The sequence below is a fragment of the Vanellus vanellus genome (assembly GCF_965231255.1).
Source record: "Vanellus vanellus genome assembly, chromosome: 18".
Taxonomy (NCBI): Eukaryota; Metazoa; Chordata; class Aves; order Charadriiformes; family Charadriidae; genus Vanellus; species Vanellus vanellus.
In genome coordinates, this window is record NC_138923.1 from 8,971,879 (window position 1) to 8,993,840 (window position 21,962).

A 21,962-nucleotide genomic window follows, 5' to 3' on the forward strand; every position below is an offset into this window, starting at 1 on the left:
TTTTGCATGTCGCTGTGCGTGTACAACGAAAACAGTCTCGCGCGGGTACCCGTGAGCCTGCGTCTGCTGCCTGACGTCTCGGCAGGGTCCATGCTGGACCACGTGTTGCGTGTCAGTGGCTTGTGTAGGGCGAGAAACACCCGCTCTCATTTGGGAGCCGGCCCCAGCAGGCACTTTTCCTCCCGAGTCCTGGCGCATTGCCATCGAGGCTGAGATTTTAAGGTGGTGATCTGCAAAACTACCCGGTCGTTACTTGTTCTGCTTGCCCTGTCTGCCTTTAATTACTGCCCTGGAAGCGGTCTCTTACAACCAAGTAACGAAGCAATTTACTGGCTGGGGGGGGGGGGGGGAAAGAGGGAAAGAGCAAATTGAGAGTTTCATCTCAGCCTTGGAACCACCTGGCAGGAAAGGCGCGCTGCGGTGTCACCCCGTGCGAAGCAAAGGCCCCGCTCTGATGCCGCGGTTTGGTGACAGGGAAATAACAAGAGGGGACTTGAGGAGTCGGCGGAGCTGACTGCCTCCCCACGGCTCCATCCCCAGCCCGTGTTCGGGAGCGGATCACCAAGTGAACCGCCTGGAAGGGAGGGACAGGCCCAGGAGAGCAACAGGAAGAAAACCACTGTAAATACAGCCATCTCCTGCTGAGGGACGTGAGGAGACTCCTCCTGCGCAGCGCGTTCCTGCCCCCAGAGAGCGGTTACAGAAGGAAACGGTCTCCCGATGTTTGCTTTGCATTTAAGTTTTAATGCATGCAGTAGCTTGGAAGGGTTTATCTTCTAATTCGGGTTGGATAGTAGATTTGGTGCATGTATTTTAGAAGTCATGCCTGGGAGTGTTTGTTTCAAGTAACTGGAGGATTTTAGGAGGGAAAAATACGATAACTGCACTTCTTGGGAACAGAGACTGCTTTCGGGCTGTTTCCTAACTCGCTCAAGCCAAGATCAAGCTGAGAAACCCAACCCAGCAAGCACCTAAGCCTTTATTAAAAACAAAGCAGTACGACTTCCAGGGGTGCTAATTAGGTGCCCGGGGTTCAGCATTAAAGTATAACATTGGGTTTAAGTCAGGGACTCTCTTTCTGCCCTGCGGAGGACGTGCTCCTGCAGCCCCGCGTGCCCCGTCAGCACCGCCTGGGCACAGGCGTAACTTCAGTATTTGATGTTGACTTCAGTATGGATTATTTACCTGCCTAAAATTAGGCACATTCATTGCTTATATTTATCTAAAACCTCATGTTCCTTTATTAAGCACTTTATTTTTTTTTTTTTTTGATACAGCAAAGAATCACCTTCTCCGCCTCTCCTGTGTGGGTTAAATGCTACAACACACACACTCGAGTTTGCTGCACATGATGCGCTGAGCAGAACATCCCAGTTTTACCGTGAGATCGTAGGGGTTTGATGTCCTCAGCGCATGTATGCACTGCAAACCATAGGCAGCTCTTTTTTTTTGTTTCAAAAGTACTATTTATGCATGTGTTGATGTGTGGTCCCTTACGCGCGTGCTTGTAAAACTAAACCTGCTGATGGCTCTCAGTGCTTCGCAGACCCACGCGTTGCTCTGCAGCTCATAGTCCTCTCCATCTTGCCAGGACTAGCTCTGGATGGGAGATGGTTCGGTGCGGTGAATAAATGTTTTTCAACTGGGGAAAAAGCAACCAACAAGGTTCACACAACTAGCGGGACTCAGGCAGCTGCCGGCTGTGGTGACGGTGCTCCTGCACTGAGCGTGCGGTTTAAGGCCGAGTGTTGCTGGGGACGCATCACCCACCTGGGGCTCCAGTTTTTGGGAGATGAAAGTGGTGATTATCGATGGATACGGCCAGGAGGCTGTGTGAGAGCTCTGCGGTTGGAAGCCACCCAGAGAGGCAGGAGAAGTGGGTTCAGGGCCTCTCCAGCAACCCAGGGGAGCGTGCGAACTCTGAGAGTTTAAGGAACAGCACACCCCCCAAACTGGCTGTTCATTTTCTTTACTTTTCTTATAGAAAAAACAAGTAGATTATTATTATTTTTTTTATTTCAGTGAGAAAGTTGATTATTTTAGGTATAATCTGTCTCTTTTTGTTTATGTGGCTGGTAAACCAAAGTTCAGTTATTTGAAGAGCGTCAATTGGACTATATACAACAGTAAAAGGTATGTACATAAATTCTTCCCGGATTGAGACGACATGACAGTACAGGAAGAGCGTGACTTGTTCTTCCATCTCTCTGTGAATGTGACTGTATTATTTTCCATATCTGCGTGTCCTCATTAGTCACAGCAGGTTGTGGAGTGGCTGCTACGCGCGAGCGTTTCTGTAAGCCGGTTGTGTAGTGTTGATGCACTTGTTTAAAATGCTGTTGTAGCCTCTTGGATAAAGTGCATTAAAATGGTTTGAATGCATCATCGCAAGCAACTGGTTTTCTTCTGCATGTTAATCACTTTGGCACGTGTGAGGATTACAGCTATTATCACTGTCAATCCCCACCCAGGGGGGAAGGCAGAAAGCTCAGCAGAAGGGCAGTTCCTCCCCGTTGGGAATTACCTTAGTTACTGGTGGGGCTGTGGGTAACCTCCCTCCCCAAAGTCACACCAGTTCACCTCTGAAGACTGAGGCTCCTCCAGGTTCCCAAGCCAACAGCCCTTGTCAAGTCTCAGCGGTGCATCCTGGGGATGAGGAGCACCTCTGGATGTCACACATGTAATAACCGCTATCGATACGGGTATCGGCGTGAGCCGAACCTCAGCTGTCGTCTGCCTGTCCTCAACCTCCTCCAAGTCTGCAAGAAGCAGCACTGCTTGATGATCCTAGAAAAAACTCACTAGTAAATGCTAAAGAAAACATCCTCCTGTAGGGCAACTGCCTCACAAGAGATTTTTAAAGGATCAGTTGAACAAACATTTCCTTTGGGGGTATCACTGATACCACACGCAGCTACGCTGACACAACAGCAAAGCCAAACAGGTTTGCTGAAACCTTAGGGAGATCACGGCTTTTAAACCCAGTGAGAAGGAACAGGGTTAGAGAAAGATTAACCCCGGGGAAACCTGGCTGTTGTAACTCTTACCTTATAAATAAACCATCGGCATGCACCCGAGAAACCCGACAGCAAAACCAACCTGAACCCTCTCCAGTGACCAAAATAGATTTTGGCCACCATTCAGTAACGTCAAGGCTCTGCTGTGAATGTGATCAGCCGCTCTGGGACGCCCCTTTCCCACACGCATTTGCCACATCCCGGTTGCCCCGGGCTCGCTGACCTGCAGGGCCAGCATGGCCAGCACTGGAGCAGGTGCCGGTGAAAAGTTCCCAGCAGTTCCTTCAGGTCTTGGTGGCTTGAAAGCAGCCAGTGTTAAAACCCGGGTGAAATTTCCATCTCCTCTTTTTCAGCTGAACTTACCTCAGTTGGACGCAATTTTCACATAAACTAAGACCCCCTCAGGCTGGAGGCTCCTAAGGAAGAGCGAAAGTCTTTCCTTGTCTGTTCTGGCGCACTAAAGCAGCCCGAGTGTTTTCCTCACCAACAGAAGGGTTTATTTAGAGTGTGTCAATGCCAGGTACTGAACTGTGATTCGGAGACCCCAGGCCAAGCGGGCAGCGCCCCAGACTCACGCTCTGCTCCGAAGGCAGTTTGCCCCGTTAGTGTGGCACTCCAGCAGCACTAACAGCTGGGCTTGCAAAATTACTTCCAAATTATTTCAATACTCATGGCACCAGGACTCTCTGCGTATTCGTGTCTGTCTCTTAGCAGTGCTACTCAACTGCCTGCTCGACCAAAGCCCTACAGGTTTTCAATTGCAGCAAGTGCAACACCTGGAAAGGGGATGAGGAAAGGGAAAGGGAGAGAAGAGGGGAAAGTATGGGATCAAACTGCACGCACAAAACAATTTTTCTTTTTATTATGAAAACAAAACAAATGCCCCAGGACCAGGGTCCATTATTACCAGTAACACCAAAGATTACTTTCTAACTCTTTTTAATTCTGTTGTGTTTGAGGCCAGCAATTTGCAATAAACAAGCTAAACTACTTACATTGACTCATTTCTTTTTCAGTAACTGACATTTACAGGAATATACTAGAAATGGCACTAAAAAGTTTTAAGAAAGAGAGTTACGGTAAAGTTGCATGCACATCATACAGAAAAGTAACATTTTTTTAAATATTAAAAAAAAAAAACAAAAAACAAAAAACAAAAAACCCAAAACAAAAATACAACAACAAATCTGTCTGGATTGGTTATGCCAGTATCAGGGGTAAGTTCTAAGTGGCCTGTGTCAAATCCTAGCTGGTGGTTTATTTGTTTTTTTTAAAAATGACATTTAAAAAGATATGCAAATACCATTTCTTTAAAAAAATGCATCTCATTGTTTTACAAGCAAGATAACGCTGCTAGTGTAATGAATCCTCACCCTAAATTTACCTTCAACAATGCAGAGCCTGCCCACAGTTAGACCTAGTGGTAACTGCTCATGTTTGAGAATACGTCGTTTTAAAATCCAGTACTAAAAAGGTTGTGTTTTTTCTTTGTCATGCCCCCATCCCTTCCCCCTAGCTCCAACCCCAACTTTAAAAAACATCATTCCTTTCAAAACAAGGAAAAAATTAAAAACTGGTCTAAGAGTCCCCAAAACAGAGAAAGATCTAGATTAGGTAACTGCAGTCTGCTTCTACCACATAGAGAACATGGAAAGAGACCTCACGGGGTAACTAATTTGTATATATACACGCGCACACGTGCTTGTGTGTGTGTGTGGGTGGGTGGGTGCGTGCATCTCATACACACACTCACAACAACAGTTACATAGTCCTGAAATATCAGTTCTACAGTTACAAACCCTGTCGGTAGGAAAGTTTAAAATCACATCAATACAAAACTGAAATGATTTCCTATAGACAACATTTGGTTAGCAGAAAACTGTTGTATGCAACAGATTCCTTTAGTAGATGGATCAGGGCCTGAGCCCACGGGATGCACATCTTCCTCTGGTCCCACTGAGCCTACACCTGATGGTACGCCAACAAACAGGCTGACCTTACAATCAGATAAAGTTTAACAAAGTTTTTAAAGGTGCAGTAATGCTGGTTGAGTGATCATAGGTCTGGTAAGATATTGTTTTGTCAAAACAGGAATTCCTCAGAAAAAACAGTTTCAATAAAACTATTTGTGTGTATGTATACATATGAAATCATACTGATTTCAGTGACGCTTCCCCTGGAAAACAAAGTTAAACTTTGTTCGTTCAAGAAAAATTCTACCATAAAAATTTCAATCTTTTTTTATTCTTAAGTTTAAAAATGTTATTTCAAATGTTATATGTTTGATCATTTTAAAGTTATTTCATGACATCTGTACTGACATGTCACGCAATACAAACTCAGTTAAATAAATGCTCTATTGTTTCAGTTTCCAACACGTTAAGGGCTGCTGCTACTTACTATGGACTGAAAACATCTCTTCTTTCCTGGAGACACTCTGATCTGGAGATACAAGAGGCACCACTACTGACATGTTGGGAGATAATGAGCACTACAAACAACACGAAAATGAAAAAGTGTAAGAACAGCACTCTGAAATGAAGAGTCACCAATGTCCTTCCTGAAATGAAGGTCTTGCCAAAACAGATTTCTTTTGTGAACTGCCATTTCATAGGAAACACCTTACTTTCCATGGAAACAAAGTTTCCCACCAAACAGTAGCCCATGTCACAGCTGGGTATATCAAAGATACGCAGGTGGTTCTTCATATTCCTTGGTGGTTTGGGTTGCTTGTTTTTCCTTGCTGGGACAAGTTTCCCAAGCAAGGACAGGTTTGCCAACTAAAGTAGGGACACTCCTCCAGCGTTGCAGACAGTCTCAGGCCAGGGCCCTTTCCATCGCTTCACGCTTGGTCCCCAACCCCTTGGCTCTAACCTTTCCACCGATTTTGGTGGGACAGGCCTATGTGTCCTAGAGGAACATCTGTACCCTGGCTATGGTCAGCGGGGTTGTCCCGGATGTCGGAGGACGGTGGCATGGTGCAGAGCCAGGTCCCCAGGCTTTGCGTGGTGGTGATGCTGGCGAGAGCGGCTGCCAGGTGGGCTGCCACTGCCTCCAACACCGGCTGCAGTTTGATCTCCACAGGAGTGACCACCACGTTACATCAATGGCACAGCTCGGGTTAATGCATGCAGGAAAAGGTTTCAAGCAGGGAAAACTGGGAGATTGTTTATCCAAGTTGTCACAGTATTGAATTGGTTGCAATTATTTTAATTAAAATACCAGTTGGTTTTGATAATGCAAGGAGAAACACAGATGAAACCCAACTCCATTAAAAAAAACCAACACCCTAAGCTCTTAATTAGGTGTATATTACATTTCCTCATAGTACATTCTGCAAATATATTACTAAGGATCTGTCTAGGTGAAGATTTTTTTAAGGGCAGGATTTAAAAAAACATAGGAACTAAAAATAACTCCATTGTTAATGGAAAAGAAAAATCATTAATTTCAGTAAGAATCACCCTAGTTCATCCACTTTCAAATACTATGGGAAACTACCTGCAAAAGCTGGAGAGCCTCCTGCCAACTGGCCAAGCACCCTGGTGATTGCAAAATGAGCCAAGGATGCCAAGCAACTTACAGGAGGAACTCAGTGCCTCACAGCAACACAGCATCGCTCTCAGCCTTTAGAAGGGATTCTTTTCTACAGCAAACTGTGGAGAGTGCATTATTGTCACTACAGGTAAGACATGGACAGAGGCGCATCAGCTTAAGAGACACACATCTGAACACTCTGAAATGCTGCTCTTTGAAAGATGAATTTTTAAAGACACATGCATAAATGTCTAGCAAATAAAACCTCAGTTGATGGGCAATAAGTGATGGCAGCTGAGTGTGGATGCAGTTACAAGTGCAAACCATGGAGTGCTAATAACAGGCTGACCCTGCGCTTACCTGGCTTTCCAGCAAAGGGACATCACCCAGACACCACACATCCCAGCGCGCGATCTCCCGTCCCAGCTCCTGGAGGCTGAGCACGCAATGAAAATCGTGTGCTGGGGCAGAGGAGTCCTCCAGGGCCACCCACCTACATGAAAAAGCTGGTGCAACCTCCACCATGGCACCTCTGGCAAACAATTATTAGAGACCACAGCAGGATGAATTTTAGAGCTACCCCACAGTAGAGAGGCAGCCTTAGGGGCTGGTCTGGGAGAGGGAAAGGCATGCCCTTCTGTTAAACTCTGTATATTTTTTCTTTACAATAAAAAGTTAAGAATTTACAATAAATTTCTGCCCCTCAGATTACAAATTTTATATAATTATAGAACCGGTGTTTTCCTAAAATCGGATTATAAAAGAAAAAAGCCACTGTTCAAAAAAAAAAAAAAAACAGAGAAGGGAAAAAGACCTCTGGAAATATTACAGAGAAAGTAATAATGTGCTGCATCAAGGAATTCTATCTACCTGTATGTCTCCAAAACCTGTACAAAACAGGAAAAAGGGGGCTGAGGTGAAAAGATAGAGAAAACAAAACAAAAAATGAACACACCAAACATGACAGAGCACCAGACACACGACAGACTGGACCATAGCACCTGTAGGTATAAAGTCCATTGGATTTAAATAAAGTCTCAGATTTTTATTTGCTTTTTTGTTGTTGGTTTTGGTTTTTTTAAATCCGGTTCAAACCACGTTAAAAGTCCGCATTTCTGCTGGTCTGCATAAGGCAGCTTTGCTTTTGTTATTTTTTTAGTAAGTTTTAAATGACCAATGGTGTTTAATAAATAAAATACTTGTATATACATGAAATTAGGGACAGTGAAAACAGAGTGTATTGCAGCAGTGCAGGTCAAAACATTAGGCTGGACTCAAAAAATTGCCAGTCTTAAAAAACTGTCTCTTTTATTTTTTTCCTCCCTCCCTTCTTTTTTTCTTTTTACTGAAGTAAGCATTTCAGTGTCTGGAACCCTGCACGACACACAAGTAGCATTCCCTTTCTAGGAGCTCACTACTGAAACATTAAGGAGAGGGGGAAAATAAACCAACCCAAACACACACAACATCCCTCTCCAATTCCCCTGCCAGCTCAGGCTCAGCTGGAGCTCAAGTGCTCCTTTATTTTAAGCCCCAACTGAGGTGCTCGTCATGGAGAAAGTACTTAAGCATGTGTCTAATAATGAGCACGTGACTTGCCTTGGTCACTCTGCAAGGATCACTCTGAAGTCCAGCTGAGAACTTTCAGCCAAAAACTGTTTTCAATTAAATGAAAACTTTTATAGAGAGTGACAATTTCCTGGAAATTATCTTTTTGATGTTAAAAATAACATTCCCAAGAAACTTGAGTGTCCTCTTCTCCCTTCTTCCCAACGTATCCCCAAGAAAAATGAAAATTTGGAGTGGAAAAACAACAAATGCAACCAGTTCTATTGCTCATGTGCTTAGAGTTAAGTTCATGCTTAAATACCTTCCTGAACAGGTGCCTATGCCTCTACCAAGATTTAAAAAAAAAAAGCATGTTAGCAATCCACAGTACATGAGAAGTTTTTTTGTTTTGTTTTTATGTAAAAAGATGGTAGCATCTGACATTTTCATCACACTGTAGACTTCGAGATTAAGAATACTAGTGCTAATACAAATACACCAACTAGTTCAAAAGCTAACATCTTTGAGATACAGTACCATTTTACAGAGATTTCTTTAAAAAAAGATTTTTTTTTTACCTTGTGTGAGCCAGGCAGGCTTATTGAAAGAGAACATTCTGTGGAGAGGGAAGGGGCGGGAAGGAAATGTACTACAAACCTTGCAGAACTTTCTATTTATCTCCTGCTAAGAGTTCAAAGTTCTTCCATTTTCAACCAATCTTCTTCAGTTAAAATGTATTTTAGAGACTTTATGCAAAGGGAACTATTTGTCATAAAGTCTAGTCACACACACACACACACGCAAAGATCTTTGACCTATTAAAAGAGCGCCCCCCAAAAAAATGGAAGATACCTTTTATAACACTGAATTTAAAAATAAAAAAGTCAGAGAAAGAGAGAGGAAAAAAAACCTGACCACCGTGGAACAAGAGCGGTATATTAAGGAGAGAAAGGAACACTGCAGAGCATCGGTGAGAGTGATGTCCATTTGTGTTTTGTGTGTAAGTGTCCATAACTCATTCTGAATCGCTGCTGTCCGAGCTGGAGCCGCTGGAGCTGCTGCTCCCAGACTCGGAGGAGCTGCTGCTGCTGAGCCGGGAAGGGCCTCCGGAGGGAGCTGAGCCAGATTTCTCTGCAGGGAAGAAGGCAGCGATATGGTTACTTGCAAGGAACCGAACTAGAGAAGGTTTGCCCACAGCCGTCATCCTCCATGGCTTCGTTCACAAATTTGTTTTGCTTGGGCAGCTTACTCTACCCCACAACCTTTGCTTGCTGCAAGAAGGCCTGTCCTGTCAGTGGACGACAAGGTTTCTCAGGCTGCAGTTGACCACGGAAGTTTGGGATCAACACATGAGCCCTACAGGAAGTCAATGTCCTCTGCAACCCTACTGTGCTCATAGTGAGATGGTGCAGAGCACCTGGGGAGCTGTGTCCACAGCCTCGCATAATTCAGTGCAACCTCTGAACTGAAGAAAACGCTGCCTGACTTGTGCAAAGCTGGAAGAAGCATAGCCTGCACTGGAAGAACCTTTTGTACCATCTTTCACACTATTGCACTGCATGGAGGCTTGGGCTTTTTTTAATCCCACAATGGGGAAAAATCATCTGTTAGATGCTCCACAGTACTGGTCTGTACGCACAGTCCTGGACCCGCTAACACAGAGAAGATCCTCCTCCCTCTGAAGGATGAATTGTCTCCAAGACACCTCACATTTACCACCCAGGAGAGAATCCACCAGGACAGGGACCAAAGCAGCCCCCACACAGCAGCTCAGCGTCCAGCAGTAACTCACTGTGCCCCGACACCAGTGACCGATTGGGTAACTGTCACAGAGAGAAGCCCAAGGCTACAAGAAGGTAGGAGTTGCCTCCGTGAGGAAGTCTATCTACATACGCAACCTTTCAGGCATTGTTAGCACCGTAAGACCAAAGACATTACCTTTCTTTGCAGGTTTTTTGTTGTTGTTTAGCTGCCCACTGACGTCCTGCAACCGTTTTTCTAGTTCTTTCTTCTTTTCCTGAGCTAACTCTTCTTTTGACTTTGCTGCTTGCTTTTTTCCACTGGCAGCTGTGGAGGAGGAACGTACAATTTCTGAAACTGCACGGTTGCAGGCAAAAAGAGTGGACATCACTATTTTACAGGGCATGTAAATCTGTGCAACCACTCTGCAGTGACACTGCTAAGATCAAGTGACCCCACAGCAACTACACATCCCAGATAGAGGACAACACATGAAGTTGTCTAGATAATCCAATCACCATCATCCTGTAACATGCACCTTTTAAGAGAGACCTTCTGGAAAGTATTTTAGAAGATAGAAATATCCATGTAATAATCTTGTAGTTACAGGTTACTTACCAGCCAGTTATATGGTCAATAGTTACACATTTGTAATTACAGAATTGTTACATGGGTTTTCTGCCCTGTAAAATAAAGTGTCCCATTAAAGGTTGTCAGAAGTAAGCATCTGCCGTTATAACTTAAGATATCTCACACAAGAATCTACTGTGTTTTATGTTGCTTTAAATATAGAACAAAACCAAAAGGACAAACTAAAAAACAACTGAGGCAAAGGCTGGCAGACAACAAGAATGTACCTGCATCAGTTAGGATGAAAATGGTGAAATATACCAGCAATACTCACACTTCTGAGCAGAAGAAATATCCCTCCAAAGGAGTAATTGAACACAGGTGTTGGCCAGTATCAGAAGCACAAGACAGGGGCCAGACATTTTGCCTGATCCAGTAAGGAAATACCTACATGTCTGTGTGCTGTTTTAAAGCAATGATTTGAAAAGACAAAAAAAAAAAAAAAAAAGAAATCTGGAAAGCACAGTCCTAAGAGGGCGTGCCCCTGAAAACTAAGCATTGCATTAGAGAGCAGACAGCAGGAGAGTCCGGCTGGGTTCAGGCACGCCAGCTTGCCAGCCCAGGGTGTACCAGTCTCAGAGAAGCAGACGGACAGACATCTGAGGTTATCTGCATTACTCTGCGCTTTGGTTCCAAAGCAAAAGGATGCTTCTTGTTCCTAACCACTCTGGAAAATCTTTTCCTGAGCTATTCCAACAGTGAAGGACTCAGGGGAAAAAAAAATATCAAAGAAGCGTATTAAAAAGCAAAAAGAAGGGTCAAAGTCTGAGCTTTGCTTAGGCCTGCCTGAAAGTCTTGGGGTGAGGAAAAAGAGGTGCTCTGCAAGAGTTGTGAGTAGCTATTGTGTTACACTCTTAACAGGACAACTCCCTCTTAACCGACAAGGAGATGGACCCAGCCAGGACCACCTCAGGTAAGTGATGCTACTGCTATTCAGCCGGAGCTAAACTCTCAAGGGGCCACAACAATTCACCCTCTGTGGATAAGGCACAGAGAAAAGTCTGTCCCATACTAAACCATACACTCATCAGCGCATTGACATTAATCCTCTGATCTGATAGACACTGAGGGTAGTATGGTGATTAGGCCATCTAGGAAGCGCAGTTTTGGGGTGAATATACAACTCACACCCACAATCCATAGGCTGCCCAGGTAACTTTCTTCAATTTATTCATTCCTTTGGTGTTTTGGATCCCAACCATGCTTTTTGTTTCCTTCCTAATCAGATGCTAAACTATTCAGGATAAGAAACTGATCCTTCCAGATGTGTGCACATAATACCTAACACAATGAGACTGAAACCTTTATAGTGCCTTCTAGATTCTAGATAAGTAATAAAGGTATCACACGGGTCTTGTAGAGGAACACAACAGTCCTCCAGGTCTTCATAGCATGACATCATGGGAAGAAAGAATAGGAAAAATTCTGTACATTTTCTTGGGAGAAAAGCATCTCTAAAAATCTCCATTATCACATACACAATGGCTGGATAAGAGAATTCCAACACACATGCCCTGACTCCAAAGCTGAGCACAAGAGCTAGTGGAGGAACGTGTGCCCCAGGAGGTAACTTACAAAATGGTTTCCTTTGTTTTTTCTGTAAACAAGATTTCACGTATCTCTCCAGTTCTCGTAAAGTTGTGGGCTTCAGTGTTTCAAAATCTATTTCTATCTCATCAGGATTGGAGTCTCTGAGGGAAGGTTCCCGCGACTGGATGATGTGTACCACCCTGCCTAGCTTTTCCCCAGGCAGGCGGTTGATGTCCAAGCTGAGTTGTCGTTTCTCATCATAGGTCATGGGCAGACCTTCCTCCTCCTCGTCTGAATCGTAGGTTGCAGATGCCTGTTTGCCTCCTTTCTTGGGCTGCCTGAGGGGGTTGGCAAACATGGAAACATTCATGGGTATATAGAAGCAATGAACTCTTTTTTTCTACCCCCCTTGTAACAAACATCCCAATGCTCTTGGCTTTGAAGCTCTAGCCAGAGCAGCCAGAACAGCACCACAACTTCTGAAAAAGTTCAGAAATCTGAGATTAGCTGTTCTACTTCTATTATATTTTAGCCCTGTGAGGCATGACAACAAGCCCATGTAGCAGCAGGAGGGCAGCGATGAAATGGCACGTTCTTGTTGGCTGCACAAAAGGCAAAAAGCAAAACCTTATCTGAGAGTGATCAGACAGGGATTCCAAGGGAGTTGGACAGTGGAAACATCATGGTTCCATTGCCAGCTCTAACTTAAAGACTCCCTGGAGTTGTCTGGGAATGGGAACGCTATTCAATAGCAAATTAACCGCTCTGACAACTGAGTTTCACCAGGAATTCAATAGGAACAGGAGAACTGGCCTGGAAGCTCTTGGCATTCCCCTTAAGGCAACCTGCAGAAGGCAGGCTCTTACCTGTTAGCTGTGGTTGTGCTGTTTGCTTTCTTAGCTGGGGCTTTCTTCTGTTGGGTTTGTTTCGGTGGTTGAGCCACCTTGGGTTTCTTCTCCTCCTCAGCTTTTACTTTGTGCTTTTCTTTTTCCTTCTCTTTATCTTTCTTTTTTTTCTCTTTTTCCTTCTTCTCTTTTTTTTTCTTTGGTTTGTTCACTGGCGCTTGTGACAATGCAGCTAGCTGCTCGTGGACGGCCTTTAGCTGGGGGAGAACAGTGAAAAAATAAATCAAGACTTCAAGGCAAGATAACTGATGCCTCCACATACCCTTCTGCTAGATCCCAACGTGTAAGTAAGTATATCCCAAAGTCAGTGATCAAGCAGCCTAGTGATTGAACTCAGAAGACTTTGCTTGATTTGAAATTCTTTAAGAAATGCAGTGCAAGTATGCAGAAGTTGACTCAAATGAAATTTCATTCTTGTTTTATAGGGGCAAATAAAAATTAAGCTTAATAGCTCTGTCTACACTGCTGACAACCTGGCATCTGGAATCCTGGGTTCACTTCTTGGCCCTCCTACTAGCTTGATTTGAGACACCAGATAAGCTCTTTTATTAATGCTTCGTTGTATTATGGTAGCACATGTAAGCACTGTAGCATCTGGCATTGTATATCCGCATAATAAGAAAGGCCATGGTTTAATTGTCTGTAACCACAACAGTCAAAACAGCTCACTTCTACAGACAGGGTACAGGGGGACAATACCCCACAGGAAGCTTGTGACAGATTTCATCATGCCTGAGCTCTCACATAAAATGGGGGTCTCTGCTCTTCCCAGATCCCTAGCATTGTCTGCACCTTCATTCATATTCTGGCATCCCAGAAGGAAGCATAGAGCATCGGCACCGAAAAAGGCTATCTTGAAGAAAATGAACATTACATCAAACATGCACTTATTTCACAGCTGAGCATTCTCCCCCTTTAGCTGGCAGAAGGGGGGATTGCTTTGCTACATCCCAGCACAGATGGGATTTTTAACAACAAAATTAAACCATTCCTCCTTCTATGCCCTTTATGCTGCACAGACACACAGCTTGGCCATTGCAATACCTGCTCCTGGAGCTCCGCCAGCCGAGTCGCTCGCTCTTCTTCCGAGTCCGAACTATCTGAGTCGGAAGAGCTCTCCTCACTGCTGTGACTGCTCTCTGTGCTTTTGCTCACCACTGGTGCTGTTGGTGGAGGCGGAGGCGGGGCCTCTGCAGGCTCATCGGGCATCTTTGCGAACCTCATCTCAAAGACATCCTACAAAAAGGGGGAAAAACTGGTTACAAAAGGACCCTCAGCCACAAAGACCTCACTGGCCTTTTAAACACACCAGACACCCCACCCTGGGTCAGGGTCTTACTGCACTGCACAAGGTGCTGTACAAGTAAATAATAATGTACAAATGGGCATACATATTCTGTAAGACCAAGAAAATTCTCCCATAACTTTATACAGCAACGACTATAACATTCTAGGAGTGAAACATGGCGTTGGGCCATGCCATGTGAAGAGCACAACAGTTCTGCAGCAGAGAACATGGCTCTTTCCAAGGGCTGGAGGAATCACCGCCTCTCCCATGCTGGTGTCAAGAGCAGACCCATGCTTGGATCTCCAAATTGACACCTTGTAGCTGAACTAAATGTACTCTGGAAGACGCATTTGCCAACACCTTTACCTGGAGCTTCCTGGCCATGGCTACCACTTCGTGGTCTGGAGGATTGTACTTGTAACAATTAGAGAACATTAACCGAATATCTGCTGCAAAACCTTGTGCATCCTGGTATTCCCGACTGTCCATTTTTTTCTGCAAACAAACAAGCCAAAGGGAAAGGGGAGAAAAAGCCATAAGCAAAGGCATTTGTAGCAACTGCATGGAGGACGCGTGCATCTTGGAGACAGCTCAGAAGAGCCTCAAAAATCATTGCTGGATCAGAAGCTAATGGAAACAAGGATCATGGATGGCAAGGGCAAGAGTCAACAACCAACCAAGTTACAATTACAGGAGTACCTTAAGTGTGTATTTCTACATGTTGCATGGGTGTATTTGCCCTGTAAATCTGAAAGGCAAGAAAAGATCATGACCATCTAACTCTGGATTCCTGCTAACACAGGCCATGAATTTTGCTTGGTGATTCCTACAGCAAGACAGGCATTGACAGGTAAACTACAACACCTGCTCTTGATTTAAAAGTCCAACTGACAGAGAGCAGATACAGAATTCACCCTTTATGAACCTACTCATAATGTTATTTCCTAATGTAGTGAGGGTAAGTATCAGGAGCTAAATATTTGTACCTTGTTCCTTTCTCTTATTTTTCAGCTCTCACTTTCATCCACTTCTCTTGCTGTTTGGAACTGAATGACCTGGGTTTAGACAACAGTTTATAGCATTCCTAGAACTTAACTGATTTTACGCATACATTACTACTATGTATAAAACCTTAGCTCCAATTACTCCTATCGAAAGGAAAAAGAAACTAACACTAGCTTTCATTTGCATTTAAAAGACATGGGTTTAAAGAAATCCTCTATTTGCCAAGTGCTTGCAGGCCTCCCTTTCGTATATCTTGTGCACCTGTATCCCCCAGTGAAGGGAAGGGGCTGACTGGCAGGCAGGCCGCAAACATGATCGGGGAAGACACATACCCTGTCCAAGCAGAAAGCAAGGGCTGCTTAGGGTGTGTAACCCACGCTGGAAGCCTTAACGCAAGCAAAATTCCCATTTGTTTAATGGAAGCTACTGGTATTTCACAGCTACACGGTAGACCTTGTAACTATCTTGAAGCACTGCAATGACTCCTAAAACTGTTTTTTTTTCTGAAAAGGGCATAATTTCACCCCCAGGGATGCCGCCTTGGAGGGATCTGTATGCAAGGTGGTGACATTCCTGCAGCCTTACTCCCTGTTGCACTGCAGCCAGATGGCTGTCAAACTTTTGTCACGAAACCTCATTCTCTTGGTGAATAAACTAGGAGAAAGCCTCTGAGCCACAGCACAAAGACAGAAAGGGAAATAAGTTTGTGCTTCTCCTGTTTGAAGGAGAGCTGGCCTTGTTTGAAAAGCATCTCAGGCGAATTCCAAAGCAAAACATATATTTGAACGAAAAGCCCCATTTATTTTAAATTATGCCTTACTGCATGAAAGATTTTTTTGATACACTTATATTGTTTGACACATTCAATGGCTGATCACTGCCTATGAAATACATTTCAGTGTCTAAGGCTTTGCTTTCATCCAAACCCAACAGCTTTGTAGCCCAACACTTTTAATCTGTGTTTTTTTGTTTTGTTTTCTGCTAAAGAATAATTAACTACCAAAAGAAAAAAAAAAGGACTTTATATTGGTGAGCTGGAATATTTTTGGTTATAAATTCACTTTGAGATATCCAGCTGCTTAAAAAAAGTTACTAAATTTACAGAGGGAAATCAGGAGTCAGGCAGCAGGCCTGGCAGAGACGCTAGGCCAGCTAGTCCATTCTCTGCCCTATGCAGTATCTACCACAGCAATCTCATTTTTCTCTCAGCAATCAAATGCATTGTTTAATATTCTTTAATGTTCAGAAATTAGTTTCCTAATGTCTCATGTGTCTCCTGCTCTAAGGTAAGCCTTGACCTGCTCAAAGAGGATGCAGAGAAAACTTTGTTCCCTCCCTTCTTGCAGCAATCTTTTACATGTTTGACGACCTAACATTTCTGCTCTCCAAGACTAAACTGAACATCAGTCTGTCCTCAAAGCACATGCCTTGGCCACAGCATCAGGGCAGGTGCTGACGAGGGACAGGGCCACACAGGTACAGCGACTTCAGCAGAGAAAACTCCATCTCTACCAGCTAATAAGTACTTAGCCTGATTTCTAGGGGCTTACTTGCACCTTACAGAAACTGTCTCAATAAGAGCAGCTGCTTTGTGAAACTGTGTTTGTACTCTAAAATAGGTGCAACTAAAGAAATCTTTAAAAACTTTACCACAAAATGTCTCCTCACTTTCAAAACCCTGAACTCAGCTGCTCTGAAACCACAGCAATTCACTGCAAGGACATTAACCAGTGAGCATAGTTAGATCCCTGGAGGTAGCACTTTATTCCAAAAGTAAACGCCTTGTATAAATCCTCTTGCATCACAAGGACTGTTGCTTGTTCACCACCGAGTAAACCAAAGGCAGAGACAGCCACATCACTGCTGCTCTGACCCATCAGCCAGAGGATGGAGTGGGAGCAGAGGGTTCTCCCTGGCCCCATCACGGGCACAGCACCCTGCCTCTCTGCACACTGAAGCTCCCAGCATCAGAGGGGGACATGAATGTACTGCAAGTGGGCCCTGTCTGCCTGCGGACAGGGCAGCAGAAGCACAGTGCTGCTACAGCTACATAGCAAGCGTTTCATCTACCATGGAGAATTAGGGCTGCTGCCTCTTAGTTTTTGAAATGTAACCCAAACCTCTGCCTCCATCTCTCCTCGTGCATTCATTCTTTCCTCTCTTAACTCCAAGCAGTTCTGCTCTTTCTCCCTCTGACTATCAGAGAACTGAGGTGGAGATGCGCTCAGATACTGTCCCTTCAGCTCTTCCCACTCTCAGTCCTAGCTCCTGCAGTGCGCTCCGGCACATCCCTCTGCTCCTGGCTGCAACAAGCTCAGCTATAGCCCCTCGACTTGCCAATGGCACAGTCACAACAGCCAACCTGCCTCCTCCACCAGGTGCACAGAGAAAACAATCTCCAAATCCTTCTGAAGCACACCTCTGCTGGGTGCACAACCTGAAAAAAACTGCTCCTGGATATGAAGGATGTTCTCTGAAGAAAATCAAACCTCATATAACCGGGGAACCAAAGTGACAAGCAACCAGGCATTGGGGAATCTATTACAGCTGCAGCGATGCTTATGTTTCACTTCCTCACACAGAATCATAGAATCATAGAATGGTTTAGGTTGGAAAGTACCTTGAAGATCATAGAGTTCCAACCCCCCTGCCATAGACAGGGACACCTCCCACTAGACCAGGTTGCCCAAGGCTATGTCCAGCCTGGCAATTCCTTTAAAATTAGTTTGAAAGCCATTAGTTGCGCTGCTTTACCACAGCCATTGTCACTTCTGCAGAATTAAATCTAAAGCCTTTCAGAGCCACACAGAAAGCCCCTGACACTGGAGAACTACACTGCCTGCAAATGGCAGGTGTCTGTTCCACGCAGTTAACGTATCATAGACTGCATCTCAGACAAGTCACACTACGATTTACAGGCCAAGAGCAATGATAATAAAACACTCCATAAAAAAACAATACCAGACAGCACTTCAAAGAAGTTTATTAAGAAAAATACTACCACGTGGAAAGACAAATCCAGAGTCTTTACATGCAAAAGACTCCACTGGGTCTCCAGTGGAGACCAGTTTTCCGTCCTACACTAGTCTCCAGTTTTCTGTCCTACAGTAGTAAGGTACAGAGGGACACTATCACCTGCACTTACAGAGAAAGTGCAGAGGTGTACACTTTTAAAAAGAATGAAGTTAGGACTGTAAAGAGATTTAAGTGTGAAGAAGTCACCAACCCAAGAAATCAGTTTTGCACCTAGATTTTGCAGAATACTGCAAAATAATTTTTAATTATTTTAAATTAAAAATATTTTTAAAATAATTAATCAAAATATTGCAAAATCTCTTGCAATAAGAAGCCACCCAACCAGACATGGAAATACCAGCTTTGACAGCATCAGGATTTCACTCTCTCCATCTCTAATCTTACTGCATTCACCCAGGGCTTGATCTACCAGGCTGCAGGTATCTCTGGAGACCCACAGCATCCCTAGGAAGCCAATGGAATATGACTGAGAATAGATCTGAAAGGACTGGGTTTATCAGCAGTCCCCCTGAAGTCAGTACAGTAACTGAATAAATTAATCTAGGATGTGATCATCTAATGTCTTGTTTTCACAAGACTAGCACAGAAAAGGCTTTTAATAACACTTCATCACTCTAATGTGATAACAAAAAACCCCAGTTGCACTCAGGAAGAGATGCTTCTTCCCATCCTAGTAATTTCTGCGAATCAAACATACTTTGAACTTCCTTTAAATCTACAGGCCAGTTTATAGACTCTTAGAACAGATTTTGATGTGTAACCTATGATAAGCACGGGCAAATATAACAGTATGCACAGCAAACAGAACATCATATATGAGGGTTCCTGAAGCCACTTAAGTACTGCACCTCTGACCCGACTTAGAGAAAAACACCAAAACCTGCATTTGCAACCTGCTCCTGCTCCCAGCCCACTCACCGGCATCAGAGGAGCAAGGTCAAACCCACTCAGCTGAGAAGGTGCTGACCCCTGGAATCGCACAGATAAGAGTGCGTAAGTGACCCTGCTTTGAGCAGGAGGCAGGCCTTCTCACCAACCTGAATTATCCATTAGCCTATGATCCAAGGCAAGTGGATGGACCTCCAAGCTGGTGGAGAAGAGCACCTCTGATGCAAAGTGAAGTGAGCAGAAGTCATATAATTAAAACAGCATACAAGGACTAAGTAAGCCTTCAGTACTGGGCATCCAAAATCAGCAGGATGGCAAATGCACTGCAGCACCAAAACTGAAGGGAGCTTCTCATCCATGCTCAAAAGCAGGAGAAAATGGAACCTTATGCAAGAAAACACTGGGACCTTCCTCTATCAGCAGAACATTAAACTCAGGTAGCCAGCTTTGCAGACTATCATCTTCAACTTAGCTATTTCTCCTGCTTTTACCACTGTATTGCAGGCTCCCTCTTCTTGCCTACAGCTCAACACACCCTTCATCTTGCCCTCTTCTCCTCCCAGGAAACTACTATAGGCCTTTAACACAGCTCAGCTTAATGGCATGTCACGTTGGCTTTTGTGAACAAAGCAAGGGCACTGCAAGTTCAGGAGAATAGTCTCCAAGCTTAGCTCCACCAGAGCCTGCTTCCAATGCTTTTGCCAACTCAGAGATAGTCTTTTCTGTACAAGCGCAATAAATAATAATAATAATAATAATAATAATAATAATAATAATAACAATTAGTACCTAAATAGTGCCTTCCAGATATCTGTCCTCACAACAGCCTTGTAACGTAGGTTAAGTATGATAATCTCCATTTTATGACTGGGAAAACCATGGCACAGAGCTGTGGGTAAACTACCCCACGATCATAGCGTCAAGAACAGCCATTAAAACTCAGACACTGGTAACTCCTGGTCTAATCCTCAATGCATGGACCATGACAACTGTTCTCTCACCACTAAATAATGCAACTAAAACACTTGTAAAAATATTGCAGCTGTAGTAAGAACTTTTGCAGCGTCATGGCTGAATGGCACAGCACATCAGAGCACAACACACTGCTTCCAAGTACTATGTAGGCTTTGCCAAGGAACATGAAAGGAATCAGGAACGCAGCTGCCCTTTTGTTACCTGGGCATTTAGACAATCCCAGGCATTGGCTCAGATGGCAGCAAAACGCTTCTGGCACACTAGTGAAAGCTGGCAGAAATACCTCCTGCGCATGGAAGAAAGTCTCACCTCCACCAACACTGATTCCAATGGCCAGCTGACAAGCAGAAGATGAGAACTAGAAGAAAACCAAAGCTTTGCTCCACGGGTATTTAGGAGGGATTTAGAGAACCTCCCAATCTACTAGGAGAAATACTTTTAATACTGGACTGTACTAAGCTAAGCTCTTGAAGAGCCAAGCATGAACCGCACAAGCATCACTGTATTTCCTCCCCTCCCCAAGTACCAGGCGATCATCACGTTCCGGTTGGAATTGCTCAGTGTAAGCCTATCTGGGCCACACATCATGCCAACAAATAGGCAGGCAGGCTTCTGGAAATGGAATACTATCAATCGAATCCTATGAAATACTGCACCTCTTCTTCTCAGAGTGCAACACAATCCCAAGGACACAAGTTTAAACAGCCGGACTATCCACAAAGAGGAGAGGATGCCATTGTACAGTCTGCTTTGCAGGGCAGAAAAAAAGATGTCCCAGGTTATGGGAAAAAAGGAGAGGGGAAGGAAACAAAATTAAAAAATATCCAGATGATATCCACCAGGTTCAGTTTTCCACCCTTGTCCCTTCCCCCTCCCCCAGAAGGAGCCAGTCCTCTGCAACCAGAGAGCTGTGACACCCTGAAAAAGAGGTGGTAAATGTGGACATACTTTAACAGTACTGAGATCCATGGGGTGTTTGATAATATCATGATAGTCATGTAATTCCAAGGCCTCTGCATCAACAGGCTTGTAAAAGGGCCATGCATAGGCTGCATGCTTCTTCGAGAGCATCTCCTTGAGAATGCTGTCACAGTACTTGAGGTGCTCAGAGAGTTTGCCCTTCTTCCCCGCATGCTGGGGGACCTCTCCGTCTTCAAGGTCTTTCTTTGGTGGTTTGATGGGCCGGCCACCGCTCTCGCGTCGAGCAATGATTTTGGCCTGCTTGGGGTCCGAGAGGGGTGTGGGCGACTCACTTCGGCTGGCAGTGATTGCAGAGGTGGTGGGTGTTGTCGTGTCTGCTTTCCGTTTCACTCCCTTTTTCTGAAACAGCAGATGGACAGGCCTCATGAGTACATGCCCAACTCTTGAGCTACGCTAGCAGAAACCTAGCACAATTCATCCATGGTTTTGAGATCTGCCTGTCCTCTGACAGAAAATACAATTACTTCACTGGGATAAATGGGACTTGTGACTAGAGGCTTCAATACGCAATTCAGTGACTAGAACATGATGTATTACTACATGTCATCTGAGCCACAGTAACCAGCCATTTGCACATCTCCAACCCAACCCCAAACACGATGCAAAATGTGTTAGCTCTATGTATTTCACTGAGATTTAAACTAAGGACTCTTACCTCATGTTTGCCAAGGGAAAGGAGTGCGCCCAGTCGATTACTGCAGCTCAGCTGATGCATCGTGACTTAGTAAGTGTCAGTAACTTAACCACATGTCTGAGTCCCCAGTGGCAGGATCAGGCTATAAGTTCTGAACCAAAGCATATTAATCACCAAAGACCCATGAGCCCTCACTCCCTTATATTTAGCGGGTGTGCTAAGGTAGATTGCTTATTATGGACAAGAGC

At 44.4% G+C, this 21,962-nt stretch overlaps 1 protein-coding gene across 2 annotated transcripts in view; it reads right to left on the reverse strand.

The window, feature by feature from the left end:
• Window positions 1-9,022: 9,022 nt before the first annotated feature.
• Window positions 9,023-21,962, reverse strand: part of BRD3 (bromodomain containing 3) — a 38,691-nt gene continuing 25,751 nt past the window's right edge. The window contains exons 6-12 of one of the 2 annotated variants that reach the window (XM_082492482.1): window positions 21,048-21,419; window positions 14,562-14,690; window positions 13,952-14,143; window positions 12,869-13,104; window positions 12,048-12,340; window positions 10,041-10,169; window positions 9,023-9,233 (exon numbers count right to left, since the gene is read on the reverse strand). In XM_082492482.1, coding sequence (XP_082348608.1) covers window positions 9,118-9,233; window positions 10,041-10,169; window positions 12,048-12,340; window positions 12,869-13,104; window positions 13,952-14,143; window positions 14,562-14,690; window positions 21,048-21,419 — 1,467 coding nt within the window. In that variant the 3' untranslated portion in view covers window positions 9,023-9,117. The remainder of the gene's footprint in view (window positions 9,234-10,040; window positions 10,170-12,047; window positions 12,341-12,868; window positions 13,105-13,951; window positions 14,144-14,561; window positions 14,691-21,047; window positions 21,420-21,962) is intronic. The other variant, XM_082492483.1, reaches the window with a different exon arrangement.